This window comes from Ochotona curzoniae, unplaced genomic scaffold (assembly GCF_017591425.1).
Source record: "Ochotona curzoniae isolate NIBS_2020 unplaced genomic scaffold, NIBS_Ocur_1.0 scaffold_2453, whole genome shotgun sequence".
Taxonomy (NCBI): Eukaryota; Metazoa; Chordata; class Mammalia; order Lagomorpha; family Ochotonidae; genus Ochotona; species Ochotona curzoniae.
Genome location: NW_024467094.1, coordinates 31,868,682 through 31,890,620, shown reverse-complemented (window position 1 = coordinate 31,890,620; position 21,939 = coordinate 31,868,682). Strand labels below are relative to the sequence as shown.

Genomic DNA, 21,939 nt, shown 5'->3' with positions numbered 1-21,939 from the left:
GCTCATGGTTTGCAGGCTGGTGCAGTCACTATGGAAGTTGGTATGGACAATATCCAGACAACTGAAAATTTACCTACCATATAACCCAGCAATCCCACTCCTGGGAATATATATGAAAGAACTGATAAACACACATGGAAAAGCAACCTGCACTCCTGTATTCACGGTAGCACAATCACCCGCTGAATATTTTTGCTGATTTTTCCCTTCTGTTTCCCTGAATATTTTATGTTTGCTACGAAACAAAGTTAACACACTGTTCTCCATGCCTGTATCTGAGGTCAAAGCCATCATTTGTGTTTTTGGAGGTTGAGGCTTTACTTAGCACCCAGAGCAGACAAGCGGGGCAGTTCAGGAAAACCCTATCCTTATACTTCTAGGCGTCACAGTTTCTGACAAGCCTGAGGGACCGGGCACTTTATTATTCCCAGCTTATTGAGGAGTAAAGCCACGTTCAGGAAGCCTAGGTGTGGTTTCTTAGCTCTATACTCAGAATTGCATTGGAATCCAGGACCTCGCTGTGTGTTTTCTCCCAGTTCTTCTATTTCATTGCGCTAATTCACACAGGTATGATGAGCCAGTCAGACTTGCATCTACTTACTCATGTCATTTTGGACAAATCAAGTTTTCCCTGCCCCACCAATACCTCAGATTCTCCATCTCTGACACAAGGAGACAGTAATGGAACCTGAGCACCCAGATGTCATTACCCCTGGGCTCACATGGGCGATGTGTCCAGGTGCATGCTTATTAAAATAGACTCTTCACAAAATGAAAAGGAGGATGGAATTTATAGAAATCATTGTCGTCATCATCCCCTTGCTTGACCTACCATGCTCACACACACAGACTCTCACTCAGCTCCGTGATAAACTGTGAGACAGGCAGCATTGATATCACTTCAGTTTAAGAGAGAACAAAAACAAGAGGCCACTGAACTTATCTGGACAATAAGATGCTGGACTTTATGCTAGGTATATGCTTGCAATGAAGGAATCTCAACTGAACTTGAACTGAGGTTATGCAGCAAGGTGGAGGAATCCACTATGAGGGGAGGGGTGTGGGAGGGGTGGGGGGAATCCCCAGTGCCTATAAAACTGTATCACATAATACAATGTTAATAACAATAAAAAAAAACCAGATTTAGAAGGAAAAAAAAACCCGAGTTTTCTGAACTCATATCATAGATAAGAATATGGATCCACGTTATATAACTTTGAATGTGTGATTTTTTTGAGGGTAGTGATGATGTCAGGAAGCTACCTAAATAGGAAATACTAGGCCCTCCAGGACACAGTAATTCAACAAAAGTGCACAAACTCCCTTTTTGTGAGAAACCCCTAACTAGATTAGGGGGTGTAATAGTCAAGATATAAAGGCACTCGCTTCTGTCTTCTTTGCCTTGAAGTGCTGGTGGAATCCAGCATAGTTTATTATTATTATTATTATTTTAATTTATAAGTGGGAGGAGAGGATTAGAGGAGGAAGAAGTAGAAGGCAGAGAGAGCACTTATTTGTGGTTCACTACCTGCTCCTTACCATTGCAGGATCAGAGTTAAAAGCCAGAAACTCAATTCAGCTTCCCTCCATGGGTGGCAGGAGCTCAATGACTTGACCAATGACCACTGCCTTCCAGGGTTTGACCTGGCAGGAACCTGGAATCAGGAGACAGAGCCAGAAATGGAATACTGATGGTCTTTCCCTTTCAATAATTATTTTAAATGTAAATGAATAAAATTCTCCACTGAAAACACACAGAGTAGTCAAATGGATTAAGAAAAAACAAACGAAGTAAGATTCATGGCAATTGTTTTATCTATGAGAGATTGACTTTAGATTCGAAGGCCCAAATTAAAGGGATAGAATCATACTCTATCCAGTCAATGTACATCATTATTATATGTCAATTAAAAATTGGCAATTAAAAATTATGGAAAGAGGAGAAAGGTAGTACTTAGGTCACATAATACTGACTTTAAGTCAAAAACTGTCACAAGAGACAAACCGCTTTATGTAATAAAAGATTCCCTGGGAACACAGAACAATTATGAATATGTACACAGTCAACAGCAGGGCACCTACATACACAGTAAATATTAACAGAACTAAATGCAGATACAGACAAAACAGAATAGCAGTAGGGGATTTTGATATCCCAACCTCAGTAATTGATAGAATATTCAGATAGAAAATCACTAAAGAAACAATGAACTTGAACAAGGCAAAGAACCAATGGAACTGGCAGACACATGTGCAGAATATTCCACCCGACAGGAGCAGAATACACATTCTTCTCCAGTGTGCACAGAATGTTATCCTGCTGGATTACATATCAGGTCACACAACAAGCCTAAACGTATTTCATAAGATTGAAATCATAGCACATATCTTTTCCTACTGCAATGGAATGTAACTAGTAATTGGTAATTGCAGAAGAACTGGAAAATCCACAAACATGTAAAAGTTAAACAACATATTCTTGAATAACCAATAGGTGAGAGAATAAATCAAATGGAAATTAAAAAGTATCTGTGGTCCATAAAGATGAAAATCCAAATATCAAAACTTGTGGGAGGCAGCAAAAGCAGTACTCAGGGGAAAATTTATAGCAATAAAAACTTATGCTAAAAAACAAAAAGATCTTAATCAACCTAACTTTATACTCCTTGCAGTTGGAAAAAGAGCAAATGAAACTGATAAAGGAAATAATAAAGGTTAAGCAGAGATAAATAAAAATAAAGAACAGAGAAAATCAGTGGAAGTAAGAGTTGGTGTTCATGCCGAACTATGACAGTTTCTAGGAAAAATAGAAGGACAAGGACAAGAATGTGAGGTGTGGATGGTGACACAGTTAAGATTCACACTGGCAAAGGGAGACTCCGCAGGGCATGGCAGCCAGTAGGTGCTTGAGAGGCATGCACTGGCCAGAGACATGGTGTGCTTTCAGGAGTAACAGAGCACATCTTCATGGGTGCTGCGACTTGTCCTGGAAGCACCTCCAGGTGTGTTCAGACTGCCAAGGATGCTAATATCCTCAGAGGATTAAGATTGGGAGTAACGGCAGAGCACTTTCTCTGTCTGTTGTATTTATACAGACTTGCTGCCATGCAGGTGGATAAGTCTTCTTTAAAGGGTAGGAAAGTGAGTCTTTTAGGCTTCGTGGCTCTGTAGTCTTGGTTTGCAATGACTAGACACCACTGAAACGAATGGAGATGGTTGTGTTCTATTAGATGCCACACACACACACACACAAATGCAATAGGTTGAACTTGGCCTGTAGGCCTTAGCTGTCTGATTTCTCTTTTTATGCTATTCCCACTTTGTCAGTCAGTATTCATCTTATGTTCTTATTTCCCAGCCACCAACACACCATTGTTTTCAATCTTTCCATAGATTGGCAATGTGCTTAAGCAGCAACCAACTGTAAAACTCAGGAGCCCTACAGGTAATACAGATGAGACTGTGATCCGAGAACATGGTGAACTGAACATTGATCTGTGAGTATCTTGGAGAAGAAAGGGACACCCGGAAGATCACACACTCACAGTAGGGCATGCAATGGCAGGACCTCATGGGTCAGGAGTCCCAGATTCCCAAACAACTCCACCTGTCTTCCCCTCTGAGTAATGGGGACAGGCTTTTGGGGCTGTGACTATTCTGCCTCCTTTGAAGCCATCTGATGAAACTCTGATTTCATCAACCACTGACAGCCAGGAGGAGCCTGGTGTGACACAAGCTGAATGGAATAATTTTATGGGATTATTATTTTGGAAGCTTCTAACTAGCATATTTTGGTGAAAAATTAGCTGAAGCATTAGAAAAGGAAGTTAAGTTATGTGCCAGTTCTCCACCCACATTTTAGGGTATAAAAGGGTCATGGAGGAAGGAGAGACTCAAATCTCATATCCACCTCCAGCAGCTCACCTGCTCTCCCACTACCCCTCCTCACACCATGCCCTACAACTGTTGCCTGTCCAACATGAGCTGCCGCTCCACCTGCTCCTCCAGGCCCTGCGTGGCCCCCAGCTGCCACAGCTGCACCCTGCCCGGGGCCTGCAACATCCCCGCCAATGTGGGCAACTGCAACTGGTTCTGTGAGGGCTCCTTCAATGGTAGCGAGAAGGAGACCATGCAGTTTCTGAACGACCGCCTGGCTAGCTACCTGGAGAAGGTGCGGAAGCTGGAGCGGGAAAATGCAGAGCTGGAGAGCTTGATCCAGGAGCGGTGCCAGCCCCAGGAGCCCCTGCTGTGTCCCAGCTACCAGTCGTACTTCAGGACCATTGAGGAGCTGCAGCAGAAGGTGAGGGGTGGGGGGTATGGGGATCTCTTGGAACAGTGAAACATTTCAAGTTGAAATGGACTTCACAGTAGGACATTTTTTTTTTTTCAGATTCTGTGTGGCAAGTCTGAGAATGCCAGGCTGGTGGTGCAGGTTGACAATGCCAAGCTGGCCTCTGATGACTTCAGGACCAAGTATGTTAATCCTCTTGGGCCAAAATACTTTTGACTTGCAAAGCCTCCAAGGCTCTTCTATGGTGTATGAGTCTAATATCTAGAAGGGAGGAAGAAGCCACTACTTTCTGTGTATTCTTCCTCTTAGGACTGCTTTTGTCAAATCAGCGTTAAAGAAAGATCAGTCTCATGGACTGATTCTTCAGTTGAAGCAGACTGCGTGTCCCTTATTCCAAAATTCTTGGGGACAGAATGGTTTCAGGACATTTATTATTACAAAGGAGATGGCTTGGCAATGGAATCCAAGTATAAACATGAAATGCATGTATGTTCTCTCTAGCTATACATTCGATATACATGTGGCATATAGGTAAATTTTTAGTGCACCTGTATTTGCCTGTAGTGTGTCATCTTAGATTGGGCGTGGAAATTTTGCACTTGTGGTCCTTGTCAGTGCTCAGAAAAATCCAGGCTTTTGATTTTTGAATTGGGTATGCACAATGTGTTTTGATATTTTTGGAAGGGCCTCGTAAACCCCACAGGTCAGAACTGAAATGGAATTAAGGTTTTGCTGAAAGATAGGTCGATATGGTGATCTACTCATCAACAAATTCAGAGCCCAGAGAGAGTCTGCATCTGAGAAGTCTCTTGGGTACCTCTTTGCGTTTGGATGAGCCAGGGGCCTCTCTGGCCTCTTCCTTGCATAGCTAGAAACAGGTGGGAGAGCAGGAGCAGCAAACTGTGTTCTCAGTGATCCAGGACAATCCTACTCAAACAATACACAAAAGAGGAAGGTGGGTTTATTTCCTGGCTAATCCTTCCCTCTTGTTGAAAGGTTTCAGACAGAGCAGTCCCTGCGGAAGCTGGTGGAATCTGACATCAACAGCCTGCGCAGGATCCTGGATGAGCTGACCCTTTGCAAGTCTGACCTGGAGGCTCAGGTGGAGTCCCTGAGGGAGGAGCTGCTGTCCCTCAAGAAGAACCATGAGGAGGTAGGAAGAAAAACCTTTAGAATTGGGCATCAGGGGGCAGTTACTGGCAGGATCTCTAGTCTGGGATCTTCTCTAAAGAACTCAAAGTGAGCTCACAATGATGATATCGCATCTTCCTACTAAGGAGTGTATGAGGTCCAGTTGTCAATCAGGTGCATGGCACCGGGACAGCTGCTTGTGATATCCAGGAAGGACATCCACTGAGTTCTGCTCTCTGTTGGTTCCTGGTAGACTTTGAACTTGGTGGAGATGGAAGGAGTAGGAGATTTGAGGCCTGGCTTTTGCATTAAAAGAACTCATAATCTCGGGGACATAGACATAAGGATAGAACATGAGACAGGAAATGAGCATCGTGCAGGATGGGCAAAGAGCATGAGTGAACCCGGGAGGACCTAATGAACTCTTCTCAGATGCAAAGGGGAGGACTGCAATATTTGGAATTGCAACCCAAGGAAGAGGCTGAACAAAGATGCAGAAGTGGATGAGCGCTTCCACATGCCCCAGATTTTGGACTTAGTCTTAAGGAAATGTGAATTTATTTCAGCTTGCTTGGAGAAGGACTTGATGGGGATTTCCTGTTTGGCAGGGATATATGCTTGTCTTTGGGAATGATTAGGGTTTGAATGCTTTTGTGGTGGTATTGTGCTCACATCTACCAAGAAGTTAGCAGGTTCATTTCTGGGGTTAACTCCTTTCCTTTTCTGCACGCACAGGAAGTCAACACCCTGCGCTGCCAGATTGGAGACCGCCTCAACGTGGAGGTGGACGCTGCCCCCACTGTGGACCTCAACCGCGTGCTCAATGAGACCAGGTGCCAGTATGAGGCTTTGGTGGAGACCAACCGCAGGGAAGTGGAGGAATGGTTCGCCACACAGGTGGGCATTTAAACACCTGAACTCCCACAATGCTCCTGGGGCTCTTAGACAGGGACTGATCTTGTCTTTTCTCCTTGGGTATTTCAGAGTGAGGAGCTGAACAAGCAGGTGGTGTCCAGCTCAGAGCAGCTGCAGTCCTACCAGGCTGAGATCATTGAGCTGAGACGCACGGTCAACGCCCTGGAGATCGAGCTGCAGGCCCAGCACAACCTGGTGGGTTCCTCTCACACCTGCTGCTGTGCGCAGCAAAGGCTGGGAGGCAGAGTCACTGGGGTGCCACCTCTGCAAGCCTGTGGAGGAACCCTTGTGGGTGGCAGCAGCCTTGTGACCCATATTCTGTCCCCCCTCAGAGGAACTCCCTGGAGAACACGCTGACAGAGAGCGAGGCCCGCTACAGCTCCCAGCTGTCGCAGGTGCAGTGCATGATCAACAATGTGGAGTCGCAGCTGGGTGAGATTCGGGCTGACCTGGAGCGGCAGAACCAGGAGTACCAGGTGCTGCTGGACGTGCGTGCCCGGCTGGAATGCGAGATCAACACGTACCGGAGCCTGCTGGAGGGCGAGGACTGCAAGTGAGTAGGCAGCAAAAAATTTTGGGGATAATGTGAGTGTTGTGGTTGTAGGACAGTGTGGACTGACTGTCAGCTTGCCAAACAAAATACATTAAGTGAGCGTCTGTAATATATCCTGTCATTGTGATATTGACTCAAATGTGAAATGGCAAAGTGACAGAAACAGCCTGTGCCCTGGAGGCTGCCCATGGTTAGGTGGTAACTGAGAGATGGCCAGGCACAGTGATAACTGCTGGGTAAGGCAGTTGAAGGTACAAGAAAGTATTTGTATTTTCTATTTTTGCTGGAGAGAGGAGAATTTGGAAACAGACTCTGATTCAACCTCTGAGAATCCAGACTGTTTCATTAAGGACAAGGTCTTGTGTGTTCTCCCCACGCCGCTTACCAATCCATTCTGAATCTCCTTGTTCCCCTCAGGCTCCCCTGCAACCCCTGTGCCACCACCAACGCCTGTGGCAGCTCCTGTGGACCATGTGGCAGCTCTCAGAAGTGCTGTAACTGAAAAGCCTGTCTCTCCTGTCAGCTTGTTCCCAGGCAAGATGCTTAGGTCCTGTCTTTATTGGAGCTCAGTTGCCATTGAAAAACATTCCTGTTCCCGGTGCTGTGTTCCCTGTGTCAGAGCACTTTCTGGAGTCAATGAGCCAAACCCATCATCACCATCTTCCCACACCAGGAGAAAGCCTTTGGATGGAGAGCTGAGCCTTGCTGTTCCCGACAGCACTTTGCTCCCCACACCAGGAGCTCCATGATGGCTTTTGGGTGTTTCCTGTGTGCACTGTGTTTCCTGCTCTCCTTTCATATTTGGTTTTCTCTGGAATGTAAGGAGGCTACTCCATTTACTTCCCAATAAACTTTATTTCTCTGGCATAGTAACTGCATTTCTCATTCATATTCATGCCTTATAAATTAATCATCATGACTGTTTCATAAAATTACTGCCACATGAGGAGGATGAGATGCAGGTGGTGGGACTGACCCTGCCCTTTATCCTCCATGGGAAACACGTGTAGAGAGGCAGGGATGTGCTACTGGGATGCTGTCTCCAAGAGCTGATTTGCTGAAAGCATCCATGCCTGTCTTGCCTTGGTTGCAGGGTCTTTGGTACTTCTGTGAATCTTCCCTAATCCTCACTGCTAGTGTCCATTGTCACCCTCATCAGACTAGATTATTCTGCTTCCCTTCCTCCTGAAGACCAGATTCTGTAGAAATGATTCAGAGAGCCACAATCTTGTCCTCTCACCTCACCTGCATTACCTGCACAGAAGCCTGCTCCTCCCTTGAAACGTATCTTCCTTGATTTCTGTAACCTCATATGCTCTGGTCCTCTTCTTATTTCTCTCATCACCTCCTCTCAATAGCTATATCACCTCTTTTCTCCCAAATGGAGTAAGGGCCTAGCTCCTCAGCCCTCAGTCGTTCTTCTTGCTGATGACTCCTAAGCCCTGCTCTGACCTTAGCTTAACTCAAGTTTCAGGTTTTCGGTTTCCCACAGCCCAGTTTTACTTGCTTTCAAGCCATTAAGTTATGTTCAGTTGGAAAAAAACCTTAGGTTGCTTAATTGCTCCATCTTCTTACCTACTTGCTATCTCTGACACGTGGCCTTCTAAAAAGACTGTTAGTGCAGTTAACCCTCTTTCCTTCTCCCCTTCAAGTTTGTTCTTTCCTTGGATCTTTGCTCATGTTTATAATGTTTTTCTAAAGCTTTGTAGTTATTTTATTTTTATAATTCTAAGAAAGGCCACTGTTCACAAAATATCCCTAATAAATAGTAATCCTACTGAACCCCCAACTTACCTCATTTCTGATTTTTTTTGAAAGTAGTCAAGTCTATAATCTCAATTATCCATTCAATTTCTCTGTTTGATTCACACAACTACAGTCAATCGTTTACTGAGTACACCAGATATGATGGGCTTCCCGAGAAACACTTGTAAGTGAACCCCAATCCCAGCTCATAGCATGTTTACAACCTTGAGGACGCAACAACCTGCAACAGCCCTCATAGACAAACATCAGTGTAAACAGGTGCAAACAGAGAATTGGGGATTTCATGGAGAACACTAGGAAGAGGCTCCAAGAAGGATGACGCACTAGGGGCTGGCATTATGGTGCAGTGAGTTACACTGCCATCTACAACATTGGCATTCTATATGAGCACCAGTCTTATGGTCTTGTCCTCTCATGCTGTGTTAGATGTTCCACTTTGACCCAGCTCCTGACTTATGTACCTGGGAGAGCAGAGGAAGATGAGCACATGGGCCTCTGCACCCATGGTGGAAGACCCTGATGAAGTTCCAGCTCTCATCTGGCCTATCTCTGGACATTATGACTACTGGGGGAGTGAACCAACAGGTGGAAAATCTTTCTCCATCTCCTCCCCCTCTTTGTAACTCCGCCTTTCAACTAACTAATCTTTAAAAAGAAGGGTATAACACTCATTAAGATTTTGAAAACAAAAATTTTATGTTTGAATACATTTTGTCTGCTTGTCTTGTTGACTGCATGCACCACAACAAGGGACAATACCATCACCCCATTGAAGACTCTAAGGCACGGAGTTCCATGAGTTAAATAAACAAGCGAGAATAGCACTAATGAGGATACATGAAAAGATTACTAAACCTTTATATACACCCATAGTTTGAACTTCAATCAACTATTAACATGTTAACATTAGCATAATTCTGAAATAAGGTTTGATGGGATCCATTTAAAAAAAATTATATTTGGCAATCTTTACATTGTTAATTAGGGTAAAAAGGTACAAGGGCTATGGGAAAGTGGGTAAGACCACCATTTCCCTGTTGTTCCCTTCATATATCCGAGGCAAAGGGAATATTGAGGGAGAAGCCCCACCTAGTCTCCCACCCACACCAGGTCTCAGATGTAGGGCACGCTCCGAGATCCTTGCTCAAGTGGTTCCAATAGTTCACCAGTCATAAATCACCGCCAATCTCGCCACTCCAAGTACGATGAGGCTGTTGAAGAATACACTGACTGACATAGTCCATCATAGTCTACCCTTGTCCAGTATTTCGCTGCCAACATATAGCTGAAGTGGTTGATTGACCTGCTCCATCTTCCATCTTATCTTAGTTAATGTTTTGAGTCCGCCATTTCGATTGAGGGGATCCCCAAAGAAACTTTGAGGTGTCCCCAGACCAGATTCCTATATGTACTAGCAAGAACAGGACCCACCACAGTCCACCACCCCGAACAGCTGGTGATTGCAACTGCTGGGTTGGTTCTGTTTTCAGCCCCGACCTCCAATGGAACCAATGAGTGTTGCAGTCCATCTTGGCTCTGCCCATCATATACTTGGCCCTCACATAAACCAGCGGGAGCTGCAGCCCAGTCAGAGCGACCCACAATAACCCCCACCAGTCCCGTCCCTACCCTGGTTTGCCAGTATGCGTAGCAGACTAGTCCAGTCTGCCCCATATCGATGGGATCCATTTGAATAGATGACCATGTGCAGACCTGAGAAAAGGGATGTTTTCCAAACACGAACTTTGCCTGGTGAGGAGACAAGAAATCAGGAGGAAGAAGAAAAGGGAGAGGGAGATCTTATCTGTTGATTCATGACCATTATGATTAGAAACTGCACAGTTAATTCCAAGCCTGGAACAGAGAATAAACGTGGTAGTGGAAGAAAAACACTGCGTGATAGTGAGACCAAATGTGAGAGTTCTCTGAATAGTTTTCTGTGGATTTGTCATATAGTATTTGTATTATATATCCGACCTCTCTGCCTGGACTGAGACATTGTGGTTCCCAGAAGTTGGTGGAGCTGCATCAAAGAGAAGGAAGGTTACTAAGGAATCTGATGAATGACAGCAAGATCTGATGTGGATGGAAGAGGATGGGACAGGGAGCAGTGAATTTTGGAGGTGTGGCTTAGGATATGCAAGCTTGATTGGAGGTGGAAGAACTACAGAGAAAGAAGGAAGGAAATTAGTAGGGATTGAGCACTGTACCAAGCAGGGTTCTACAGCGAGATGGAACCCATAGAATAGGGACATATTAGAAAAGGTATATTGTGAGGGATTGGCTCAAAAAATTGTGGAGGCTGGGATGTTTCACAACTTCCACTGCCAAGATGGCCTTGAAAAGCTCTGGGTGTGGTTTCAGTTTCAGCCTAAAGGTGTGAGCATGAGGAGCATCCATGTCATAGGGCAGAAGGCAGATGTCCAAGTTCAATGAAAGAGAGGGGCCAGCACAGTGACTCAACAGACTAATCTGCCTGCAAGCTCTGGCATCCTATATGGGCACCAGTTTGAGTCATGGCTGCTGCACTTCCAATTCAGTTCTATCTTATGGCCTGGGAAAATAGTGGATGAGGAGACCTTGCACCCACGTATGAGGCACCCATAGTAGCCATTTGAATAGTGAACCAGTGAATGAAAGATCTTTCTCTCCGTCTCTCCTGCTGTTTGTAAATTTGCCTTTCCAATCAAAATCAACGGAAGAGAGTGAGAGGTTTCCCTTCCTTTGTGCTTTTTCTCTGTTTGGGTACTCAATAGATTGAATGATGCCAACTCACCTTGGTGAGGTGTTCTTTACATCAGTCGATTGATCCAAATGTTCATCTCTTTTAAGAAATCACTTCTATAAACAACACGTTACTATCTGTCTAGGAATCCCTTAGCCCAGTCAGCTCAAGCTATAAAATTAACTAACATAAGCAACTACCAGAGACCTGAAATTTTTGAGCCTGAGTTGATGACGGAGAGTCTCTAATGGAGAGAGTTCCACGGAAAGACTAGGTTTGAGATGTATTACAGAGTTGCCTAAGTTAAGAGATAGATGGAATTGCCAGAGCCTAGAATAACCTTGAGGACCATTGATAGAAATGATGGAGCTGACATGGGGTGCTCTATAGCCTCTGATGCAAGATTCAGCCCTGATTTCTCCAGGTCTGCAAGGGTAGTGATGGCATCTAGCTCTGTAGTTGAAGAGTGAAATAGAGAAGTGGTGGTAATGATACAAAAGTCAAAAGAAGAGTTTTGATGTGAGAGTGGGTAATGAAATTAAGGAAAAATTTTGAGAATCAGATCTACTGGATATAGAAATGGGGAGATCTCTGGTCAGGAAAAATGACAACAGAATCTATGGTTCACTCAGTCAAGGAAGACATCATTTGGTGGTTCTTTCAAAGCTATCTCAAGTCACCAGCTTGACAGTGAGTTTAATATAAGTTTGAAACAACACTTTCACATTAAGCATGAAGCCCAGATTTCTTTATCCTCTGTGTACTGCTGAAATGTTTTAGCATTTGTCCTTGTCCTGATCTATGGAGAGTTTCCATTCTTTTTATAAATGGTTCCTGAATCCAGCTTCCTCATCAAGGCTAGCACCACCCATTAATGACATTATCCTGGAGTGTTTGACGTTCTTTTCTCTTCTAGACTAGACAAAGCTACAAAAACATAGCACCAATGAGCTTTGTTCCTTATGGCACTGCTTAGTTGTTGGAGACCTCACAGCTCCATTTCCCTTTGGAGTCCAGAACTGAGTGTAAGAGTAGCATAGCCACCCCTGGAGAAAGTTTTTGGAGCTATATCCTCCGAAGCCCAGTTTGAGGTGTTGGTAGCTGTCTTTGCTCAGGCCATCTTTCTACTGACCTGGAATGTTTTCTGTCATTTCTCCTGCTTGTCTGTCATCAGAAGTCCTGTTGAATAGAGAGCTAAATGTGCTTGCTTAGTTTCTGGATTATCATCACAATTTCTCCCTTCGATGTAGGGAGGCTGGGGGTTGGTGCATTAGCCATAGTTGCCTTTATGGACTAGCTGTGGGAGGTTTACATTCTGCTCTTGTAGGCAGTTCTGAGACCAGCCTGGCAGGACAGCTGGCATGGATACAGGATGGAGAGCTCACTAACTTCTCTCTGAGATCCCTGTTTGACACACATCATTCTTTTTGCTCAGTGTGTGCGTGATGATACCACTCATGGACTGTCCTTGCCATTTGTACATATTATAACTCAGTTATTCCGTAAGTGGTCCAATTTATTATTTTGCATTTCTAGAACAGTGTGCTTTCATTTATTACATTTGAAGCAGTAGGACCTGGCCATTAGATAAGATGGTTTGGGGAGGAAGGAGGTGTCTTAATGCCTTTAATGTCAAATCATGGGGCGGCTGGCCTCAGCAGAAGTCTGGCTCAACTCCACCCCATGGTTAAGAGCTTTGGGGGAGGGTGTGTGGCCTCTCCCTAGAAACAGCCTTGGCTTCTGTAATAAAGAATGTCCTTAAATCTCAACTGCAGGTTGCTTACATCTTGGGACCAGAAGCCTCAACCATGGCGTCTGCCTCACAATTACACAAGTAGGTATAAAACCTTCTTGTTAGGATTTGATTTGATCATCATATTTATTGAAGGCCATTGACCAGAGACAGTACCATCACTTAGTTAAAGGTAAGAATTCATAATACATACCAAGTGGATTAAATAAGAAGAAATTATCTTCCTGAATTCTTGGAAAGCTAATTGGCTTTTTTCTTCAATAGACCCACTTACCACTTCTAGCCATCAGTGTTTAATGGCCAGGTAGTTATGCATGATTATATCTACTCAAGATATGGTGCAGTTGTGTTTTCTGAGCTCTGCCATCTAGCTATCAAAGATACAAGGTGCCTTACCTTCAGATGATTGCAGTTTTGTTGAGGTGGAAGATGCCTCATAACTCCATAGATACTGAAAATTGCACTTATTTTTCTGTAACACACTATTCCTTTTTTATTCTTTTGAAAGTGCTATTTCTAGGTTTTCCTCTTTTGAATCTTGGGGCATGGAAGAAAAGGAGGACAGGAGATAATGAAAAACTAATGGGTCTAGCTACTCATTTTATGCTATTTAACATCATCCAATAGGACTTCTTTAATCCTATTTTAATCCCACGCACCTATTCCACATCTCACTGATGGGATTGGCAGAGCATTTTATATGCAGAGATTCAGGCAGAAGGGCACAAAGTTTGCTTTCATACTAAGCATGAAGCCTAGTGTTCTTTATCCTCTGTGTACTGCTGAAAATGTTCATGTTAGGAGATCACACATTCATTCCCAAGAAGCCCTTGGCAACAGCAAGTTTGAAGCTTCTCCTTGCACCTAGGAAAATGCGTGTTATTCTTTTTTAAAAAAAAAAAACAGTCACAATTTGTTTCTGACCCATTAAAGATGTTACTCAACTTGGTTGTTTATCCAACTCAAAAGGCTTGGTTGGTTTCAAGTGGCATTTGGTTGGTTCCAAAAATAAATATACCCTTAAAAGCTGAAGATTTGCCTCTCATGAAGACAATCAAAAGAATGTATCTGGGACTGCAAGACAAGTTTGAAGAGAGGGTGATCTGAGCAAGGACCACAGTGCAGGAATTAGCATGTGGTTTTCAGAAGGCACTACCTTAAGGAGTAACCTTCATGTTTAGAACACTTGGAAATATTTTAGGGCTGTTATAAAACATCCATAGTTCATAGCTTCATTCAGACTAGCACAAGAGCAGAATGTCTGTTTGTCAACACTTCCTATTGGACATGAAACATTGCCTTGGCACCATGGCAGGGGGATCCTTTGAAGAGTGAGGCTCAGGTCAACCAAGAGTTTTGTTTGTTCAAGTCTCAAGAGGGTATTGTGCATTCTTGTTTAGCAAATGTCCATTGTAATAACTTAGGTTCCTTGATAGAGAAGAACAGACTCATTAATTTTTGGCTGATTCTAATATAGAATCAGCATGGACTGAGCTGCGTTGAGATCAGCCCATTTCTGCATTATTGTGTCTCAGTGGTAAGAAGATTAGAAAGGGGAGAGAGGGCAGTGTGCTGGAGAGAGCATGGCCCTTAGGTTTGGAGACATTAGTGCCTGAATCCTGGCTCTATGTAGGAGTTCATTGACCTTGAATGACTTCCTAGAAGTCTAATATTCTCATCTACAAACTTTTGCTGGGTTTCATGAAGATTGAAGGAGATGATGCATATGAAGTGCCTAGCACCATGCCTGGTGTACAGAACACACTTGGTAAGCAGGAGCCATCACAGAAGCATAGTGGTACTAAACCTACACAATGTTTTGTGCATAGCAAATGCTCCAAAATTCTTGGTTCTCTTACTGTCCTTGTTGACAGTGAATAATAGTAAAAATGGAGCCAGGGAGGCTTCCTGAAGCATCTCAGTATGAGCGTAGAGTTGTCTCCACCTGCCAGGTTCAAACAGCGAGGGGGCACATTGAACCAGGCGGATATGTAAGGCCTTCCTGAGAATGGCCTCCAGGTTTTCCTACTGCTACATGGTCTGGTGACCAGATGAGTTCCCTCAGAGGGGTTCTTTTCCAGAGTTCCAGTTGAGCACTGGCTAGGTGATGCCCCAAGTTTTCCTGGTGCCCCTAGCTCTGGAGGTCAGGCCAGAGCTGTCACTCTAACTCAGTGCTCTGTGAACAAATGCGGCTGGTGGCAAGGTTGGTCACTTTGAAGCTAAAGCATGATGCTGTTACTAAACCAGCCAGCATGATTGTGGGGAGTCCTGACATAGCAAGAAGCCAGAGTAAGATGTTTTATGAGGTGGAGGACTCATGTGAGGTGGCTAAATAACACATGGAAAAAATGGGTGAAGAGGGTAAAAAGGGACGAACGCTCTACCTCATCACCACACCCACTGAAGGCTGAATATAAAGCCCTGGACGGGCACAGTGCTTACACCAGACAAGAGGCATCAGCCTTGGAAACTGATCTTCAGAGCTCTGCTCCCTCCTCACACCATGCCCTACAACTGTTGCCTGTCCAACATGAGCTGCCGCTCCACCTGCTCCTCCAGGCCCTGCGTGGCCCCCAGCTGCCACAGCTGCACCCTGCCCGGGGCCTGCAACATCCCCGCCAATGTGGGCAACTGCAACTGGTTCTGTGAGGGCTCCTTCAATGGCAGTGAGAAGGAGACCATGCAGTTTCTGAATGACCGCCTGGCCAGCTACCTGGAGAAGGTGCGGAAGCTGGAGCGGGAGAATGCGGAGCTGGAGAGCCTGATCCAGGAGCGGTGCCAGCCCCAGGAGCCCCTGCTGTGCCCCAGCTACCAGTCGTACTTCAGGACCATTGAGGAGCTGCAACAGAAGGTGAGGGGTGGGCACCACATGCCATTTTAATGAACTGTTCACCCAACCTTCACATACCAATTCTGAAAGGTTCTGAGGTTGTTTTTCATTAATATTGAGAATGATAGAGATAAATAATTATTAACTTAGAATACTGACTTTGGAATAAAGTAGAAAGAGAAGGATATATACAGCATATAGAATAGGGTGTTAGCTCAAAACTAGTAATGGCAATCTTACATTGCTCTTTACCTAACACTAAATATGTGATTTCTTGGGTCTTATGACCTTCTTGGCTTTTTGGGACATTAAGCAATAATGGGTGCCTGAATTATTTCTCTGAAGTAGGAATTTCTGGAGTGAAATCTCAAATACTTAAAGTCTTTCAAAGCTGCTGCAAAAGACAGATTGTCTACAGCAAAGCCAAGGTCACTGACTTCAGAAGCCACCTTCAGGCATACATTCACACACAGCATCTCATCTGGGTGGGCACAAGGCACAAGTTGGGCCTTATAACCAGGATTAGGGAGTGCAACTAAAGACTACATACAGGTGAGATTAATTCTGGCGATGGTTGGGAGTGCTCCACAGAAGAGGCAATATTTGAGGGGGTTTGGAAGATCACCAGGAATATCTAGTCGTGTAGGCCCTTTGTTCGTAGAATTGGCTGTCTTCTGTTTTGTAGTCCTGGCAAAGTGAGTGCCAGAAGGAAACATGCAGCTGAAGTATCATTTATATGTTTACCTGCATTTGACAAACATTAAGCTCCTCTTGCCTAGGTGGATGATAATGAAAAAGCACTCCACAGTAGAAGAGATGGAGGGATGTGGGAGACCATGACCATGGCAAAGGTCTTAAAAGTGCGAACTTCATGCACTTTGAGTGGGTGATGCAAGAGCTGTTGCCAGGTGTGAGGTATCCAAGGGCATCTGAGGTAAAGGGGGAAGCTTCATACAAGAACATGGACAAGGGTACTGTGAGAAATGTGCAGAGAGTCAACAGGACTGGAATGAAGTGACATGAGAGCAGAGTTCACCTGGAGCTTTTCTAATATTAGTATCCCAGGCATCTGCTCAGCTCCAAGCAAACTGATAAGGTTGGCCACACCAGCTTGGGTCCAGCTACCTGGTCAGCTCAGTTCCTGCAGGAAACTGGGGCAGACCCGAGGGGCGTGTGTTACATTTCCCCTCCACTTCTCTGTTTCTGCAATGTTCATTTCTATGAGCGTACTCCCTCTCATTGCTGAGCTGAATTCCTGAAAGCAACTCAACATTGTTGGGAAGCCAGGAGGCTGAAAGCCGTAGCATGGGCATTTCTTTCTAGTGTAACTCACTGCACGGTTAACCTTGTCTCCAGATCCTGTGTGGCAAGTCTGAGAATGCCAGGCTGGTGGTGCGAATTGACAATGCCAAGTTGGCTGCAGATGACTTCAGAACCAAGTAAGATTCTTCTAACCATTAGAGCAGTCTCATGACCCACAGGCTTAATCGCAAGGTGATGGGACCTTGTCCTGGCAACGTGCAGGCAGAAGCTTCTGGATGATGTTGGGAAGATTCTTGCAGTGGGGGTGGGGTGAAGGGCGTCAGTGTGGGTTCAACGTCAAGTCTACTTGCTGAGGGCTGGGATTCTATGTGTTGAGTTTGAAGCAGAATAAGAGGCCACTCATTCTTCTTCTCGACTCAGAAGCTGGGTCAGTTTAAAAGTGGTTTTCACACATATCTCTTATATGTCTGTCACTACCAATTCATCAGAAAGGAGTTCTTCAATCACAGAAACTGGAGGCAAAAACTTATTTCAGGGACCCAGTTGATATTTTTAGGTATGCCCATTGCCCTCACAGGGGTTGTTTGCATTCTATGGGACTTTACAAGGTGGTTTCACTCATATCGTTTTTCATCGTGCAGTGTTCATTTCCAGATGAGGAATCCAAGTCTCTGACAGATTAAGGAATTACTCTGTAGCTACTGAGTGGCAGACTGCAAGGAACTGACTTTTAATTCAGTGCTTTTCTCATTGCTCTGTTTCTCAGGTGGTTAGAGGGGATAGTGGGACAACTGACAGCAAAATTACGAAGCTCAGTGGCTTGTTGAACCAGGGCAAGATGGCAGGGCTCCTCTGGTAGTGCAATTGGTGGAGTTCATGGTAGGTCAGGCTCCACACTGGCAGCCTCCAGACAACATCATGGCTTAATAGAATGGTGTCTTTGCCCCTTTAAGAATATTTAAAAAGGATTTCAAGATACCTTGAAACAGAATGGATGTGGTTAGATCAGACAAGTAACACTCAGGAAGCATTTTTCCCCTCTGACCTTTGGCTTTGGGCTGTGTGTACAGGTATGAGACAGAGCGGTCTCTGCGGCAGCTGGTGGAATCTGACATCAACAGCCTGCGCAGGGTCCTGGATGAGCTGACCCTGTGCAAGTCCGACCTGGAAGCGCAGGTGGAGTCGCTGAAGGAGGAGCTGTTGTCCCTCAAGCAGAACCACGAGCAGGTAAGAGGTCCAGGACTACTAGCCTAATTGTGAGAGCTCTGTGACTTCCCTGAGCACGGTAAGGAAGAATTCGGACTTGTCAAGAACCAGCATTTTGCTGTTGCTCAAGGCATGGTTGGGGTATTGACAGGAAACAAGTCACATGTTTATCTCTTTTACAGAAAGGGTGTGGTTATCTTCCCTATTTCTACTTGGGGTAAGATGGATCCAAATGTTCACACAAAGATCTTTGAAATACATTCTGGTGTTTGATAAGATCTGTTGTCTTCTGTGTAGGTCTGCCAGGTGAAGGGCCAAAACTGGAAAGAGAGCATATAGTCTTAGAAACCTAATTAGCTATAAACCAAACTAGCAAAACAGATGGATGGTTGCAAGGATGAGTGGAGAATTAGGAGAAAGAACTTAAATAATGACTAATGCAGATCTCCTGGTTGAATGTAATACTCAAAACTCCAATGCTTATCTTTTCAATAAGCAGTCTCTGATGGGCAGTGCTTGAAGGCAGAGGACGGGAAATGAATGGAAAGACGTGCATCTTGTTTCTCTACATCTAAGCTGAAAATATTAGATATCAATGGTCATGTCAGGCTTATCACTGAGAAAAGAGAATATAAAGAAGAAAACATACATGCCCAGAGGGGAAAGAAATATTATCACATAACTAAACAGCTTCTTTATGCAGGGAGGAAAAAGCCTTGGAGAGGAGCCTTGGCCACTAGAGGTTTTTTTTTTTTTTTTTTCCATCAGGCTTCAGCTCATGCCTCCTCATTTTCACTGCAATCATCTCCCCATCTCATCAGATTCCCTCGAGGAGAGTTTATCTGTGAACTTCTTACGTGAGTTAATTCCTTTCCTTTTCTGCACACACAGGAAGTCAACACCCTGCGCTGCCAGATCGGAGACCGCCTCAACGTGGAGGTGGACGCTGCCCCCACCGTGGACCTCAACCGCGTGCTCAATGAGACCAGGTGCCAGTACGAGGCTGTGGTGGAGACCAACCGCAGGGAAGTGGAAGAATGGTTTGCCACACAGGTGGGCATCTAATCACCTGAACTCCCACAATGCTCCTGGGGCTCTTAGACAGGGACTGATCCTGTCTTCTCTCCTTGGGTGTTGCAGACGGAGGAGCTGAACAAGCAGGTGGTGTCCAGCTCAGAGCAGCTGCAGTCCTACCAGGCTGAGATCATTGAGCTGAGACGCACGGTCAACGCCCTGGAGATCGAGCTGCAGGCCCAGCACAACCTGGTGGGTTCTTCTCACACCTGCTGCTGTGAGCAGCAGAGGCTGGGAGGCAGAGTCACTGGGGTGCCACCTCTGCAAGCCTGTGGAGAAACCCTTGTGGGTGGCAGCAGCCCTGTGACCCGTATTCTGTCTCCCCACAGAGGAACTCCCTGGAGAACACGCTGACAGAGAGCGAGGCCCGCTACAGCTCCCAGCTGTCACAGGTGCAGTGCATGATCACCAACGTGGAGTCGCAGCTGGGTGAGATTCGGGCTGACCTGGAGCGGCAGAACCAGGAGTACCAGGTGCTGCTGGACGTGCGTGCCCGGCTGGAGTGTGAGATCAACACGTACCGGGGCCTGTTGGAGAGCGAGGACTGCAAGTGAGTTTTTCGCTGGGGTCCTGATGGGGGTTTCAGCACCCCCTCAAGGCACATGCAGGGCTCCACCACAGGACTCCATGTATCGGGGTTTAGAAATGTCTGCCTAGATAAATGTATTTTATTATAGCAGTGGGAAATGTAAGCTACTTGTTGCTATCATTACTTGGGCTAAAGACATTTTCTGTTCCAAAAGAGTCATAAGGATTGGCTACCCTCCCCACTGAATGGTTCTTCAGATACTCCTGGCTGTGTTAGGAAAGGGAAAGCTCTGGGGGTCACCTGAGGAGGGCAGAGATGGACACGTGATAGCATCTTTGACATCTGGGCTTTGATCCTCCAAAGGGCAGATGACTCAGTCCTTAAGAGGGTGCAGTACTTGGCAGCCAAAGAAGTGTTTTGTAAACTCAATCTGGTGGAATTTTCACACCTGTGTGGTTCATTACTGGTGCCCTTTGATGAGCCAGGAGCCTGGGGCTTGGGGCATGAAGGGACTTCTCTATGTCTCTGAGTTATAGAAGGAAAGTTGGGGTTCCACCTCTGTCTCTTTCGGCTCTTCTGCTGCTGTTTCTGCACTTTGCAGTAGGAGTGATCTGAGCCAGGCTTTCCTGCCTGAGACATTGAGCCTCTCCTGTGTTCTGAGTTACTCTCCTCATGCTGATGAGCTGATGTTTCTGTGTCCCAGGCTGCCCAGCAACCCCTGTGCCACCACCAACGCGTGTGAGAAGCCCATTGGTCCTTGTGTCGCCAATCCTTGTGTGTCACGCCCTCGCTGTGGGCCCTGCAGTACCTTTGGATGCTAGATGACCCAGGGGCAGCAGGAGGACGCATGGAGACAGCTCAGCTTTCCATAGACCAGCCCGCCTCTCCTGACTTCTCTTAGCCTCAGGACCCCATCCCAGGCATCATCACAAATCATGGCCTGGACAGAGAACAAATGCTCATCAATGCCACGGTGAGCACAGAGCCCAGGCCGTCAGATGTTCTTCACTCAGGACCGCTCTCTCATGGTCCATCTGTGTTCTTGTGGACCAGGATTCTTGAGCTGTGAAAGTGTCATGGGAGGTGTTGTGTGGTTCCCTCTGCTGCTTCCACCTTCCCTGCAGATCCCCTAATAAACTCTCCTCTTGCAAAGCAGACAGCATTCTCATTGGTATTCATTATTTCCCCAGCATTTACTCTATGTGTGCGTCTTATAAAGCCACTTGAAAGCAGAAAAGGACTTTATAGCTTGGTGTGTCCTCAGAGGTCTTTGGCACGATTCATTAACATTCATTATCCATGATGAGCCCAGCACTCACTCAGGCCTGCTGTAAAACCAGCCAGGGCACCAAGGCAAGAAGAGGCTGTATCTGAATATGACAAACATACTTGTTGGCTAACTGTTACCATTTCTAAGAGGCTCCACATTTTCTTTCTGAATTCCCACATAAAGAGGGCAGAAGCTAACATTTGTGAAACACCTGCCAGATACCTGGAACAATGCTGCTAATTTTCTCTCTTCCTCACCTAGAGAGGAAAGAACACTCTCAGGGCTGGGCATAGGGTTTCCCCTGTGGCCTGATTACACATGAGGTGTGGCTACGAGAGAATAACATCGGCTTCAATCAGGCGCCCAGAGCCTGTACCTGCTCCTGGGGAGACAAGGAGTTGTTAGCACACCAAACATGTCAGAAATCCTCCTTTGTGGGAAATACTGAAGAACTCATGATGGTAAATAGGGCAACTTTGAAATGTTACTAATACTTAAAAATTAAAAAAAAAATATGGTTTCAGGACTGGTGCTGTGGCACAATGGGTTAAGTTGCCCCCTGAAATACCAGAACCCCCATAGGGGCACTGGTTTGAGTTTCAGCTGCTCCATTTGGCCTGGGAAAAGCAGTG

General features: G+C 45.4%; 2 protein-coding genes across 2 annotated transcripts; both read left to right on the top strand.

Moving 5' to 3' along the window:
* The first annotated feature begins 3,853 nt into the window (after positions 1–3,853).
* On the top strand, positions 3,854–7,392 carry LOC121169779 (keratin, type I cuticular Ha4). Its single transcript, XM_041000475.1, has 7 exons — positions 3,854–4,300; positions 4,391–4,473; positions 5,288–5,444; positions 6,158–6,319; positions 6,407–6,532; positions 6,670–6,890; positions 7,308–7,392. Exons 1-7 carry the CDS (start codon positions 3,953–3,955, stop codon positions 7,390–7,392), a joined length of 1,182 nt encoding a protein of 393 aa, XP_040856409.1. The 5' UTR covers positions 3,854–3,952.
* An 8,202-nt stretch (positions 7,393–15,594) lies between these two features.
* Positions 15,595–20,858, top strand: LOC121169678 (keratin, type I cuticular Ha3-I). The gene is made up of 7 exons (XM_041000281.1): positions 15,595–15,986; positions 17,322–17,404; positions 18,299–18,455; positions 19,326–19,487; positions 19,575–19,700; positions 19,838–20,058; positions 20,741–20,858. The coding sequence occupies exons 1-7, from the start codon at positions 15,639–15,641 to the stop codon at positions 20,856–20,858; spliced, it is 1,215 nt and encodes a 404-aa protein (XP_040856215.1). The 5' UTR covers positions 15,595–15,638.
* Positions 20,859–21,939: the final 1,081 nt, after the last annotated feature.

Coding starts and splice junctions, on each gene's coding strand:
- LOC121169779 (XM_041000475.1), top strand. CDS start 3,953: ATGCCCTACAACTGTTGCCTGTCCAACATGAGCTGCCGCTCCACCTGC. Junction 6,320..6,406: donor AGGAATGGTTCGCCACACAG/GTGGGCATTTAA, acceptor TGGGTATTTCAG/AGTGAGGAGCTGAACAAGCA. Junction 6,891..7,307: donor CTGGAGGGCGAGGACTGCAA/GTGAGTAGGCAG, acceptor TGTTCCCCTCAG/GCTCCCCTGCAACCCCTGTG.
- LOC121169678 (XM_041000281.1), top strand. CDS start 15,639: ATGCCCTACAACTGTTGCCTGTCCAACATGAGCTGCCGCTCCACCTGC. Junction 17,405..18,298: donor GCAGATGACTTCAGAACCAA/GTAAGATTCTTC, acceptor CTGTGTGTACAG/GTATGAGACAGAGCGGTCTC. Junction 18,456..19,325: donor TCAAGCAGAACCACGAGCAG/GTAAGAGGTCCA, acceptor CTGCACACACAG/GAAGTCAACACCCTGCGCTG.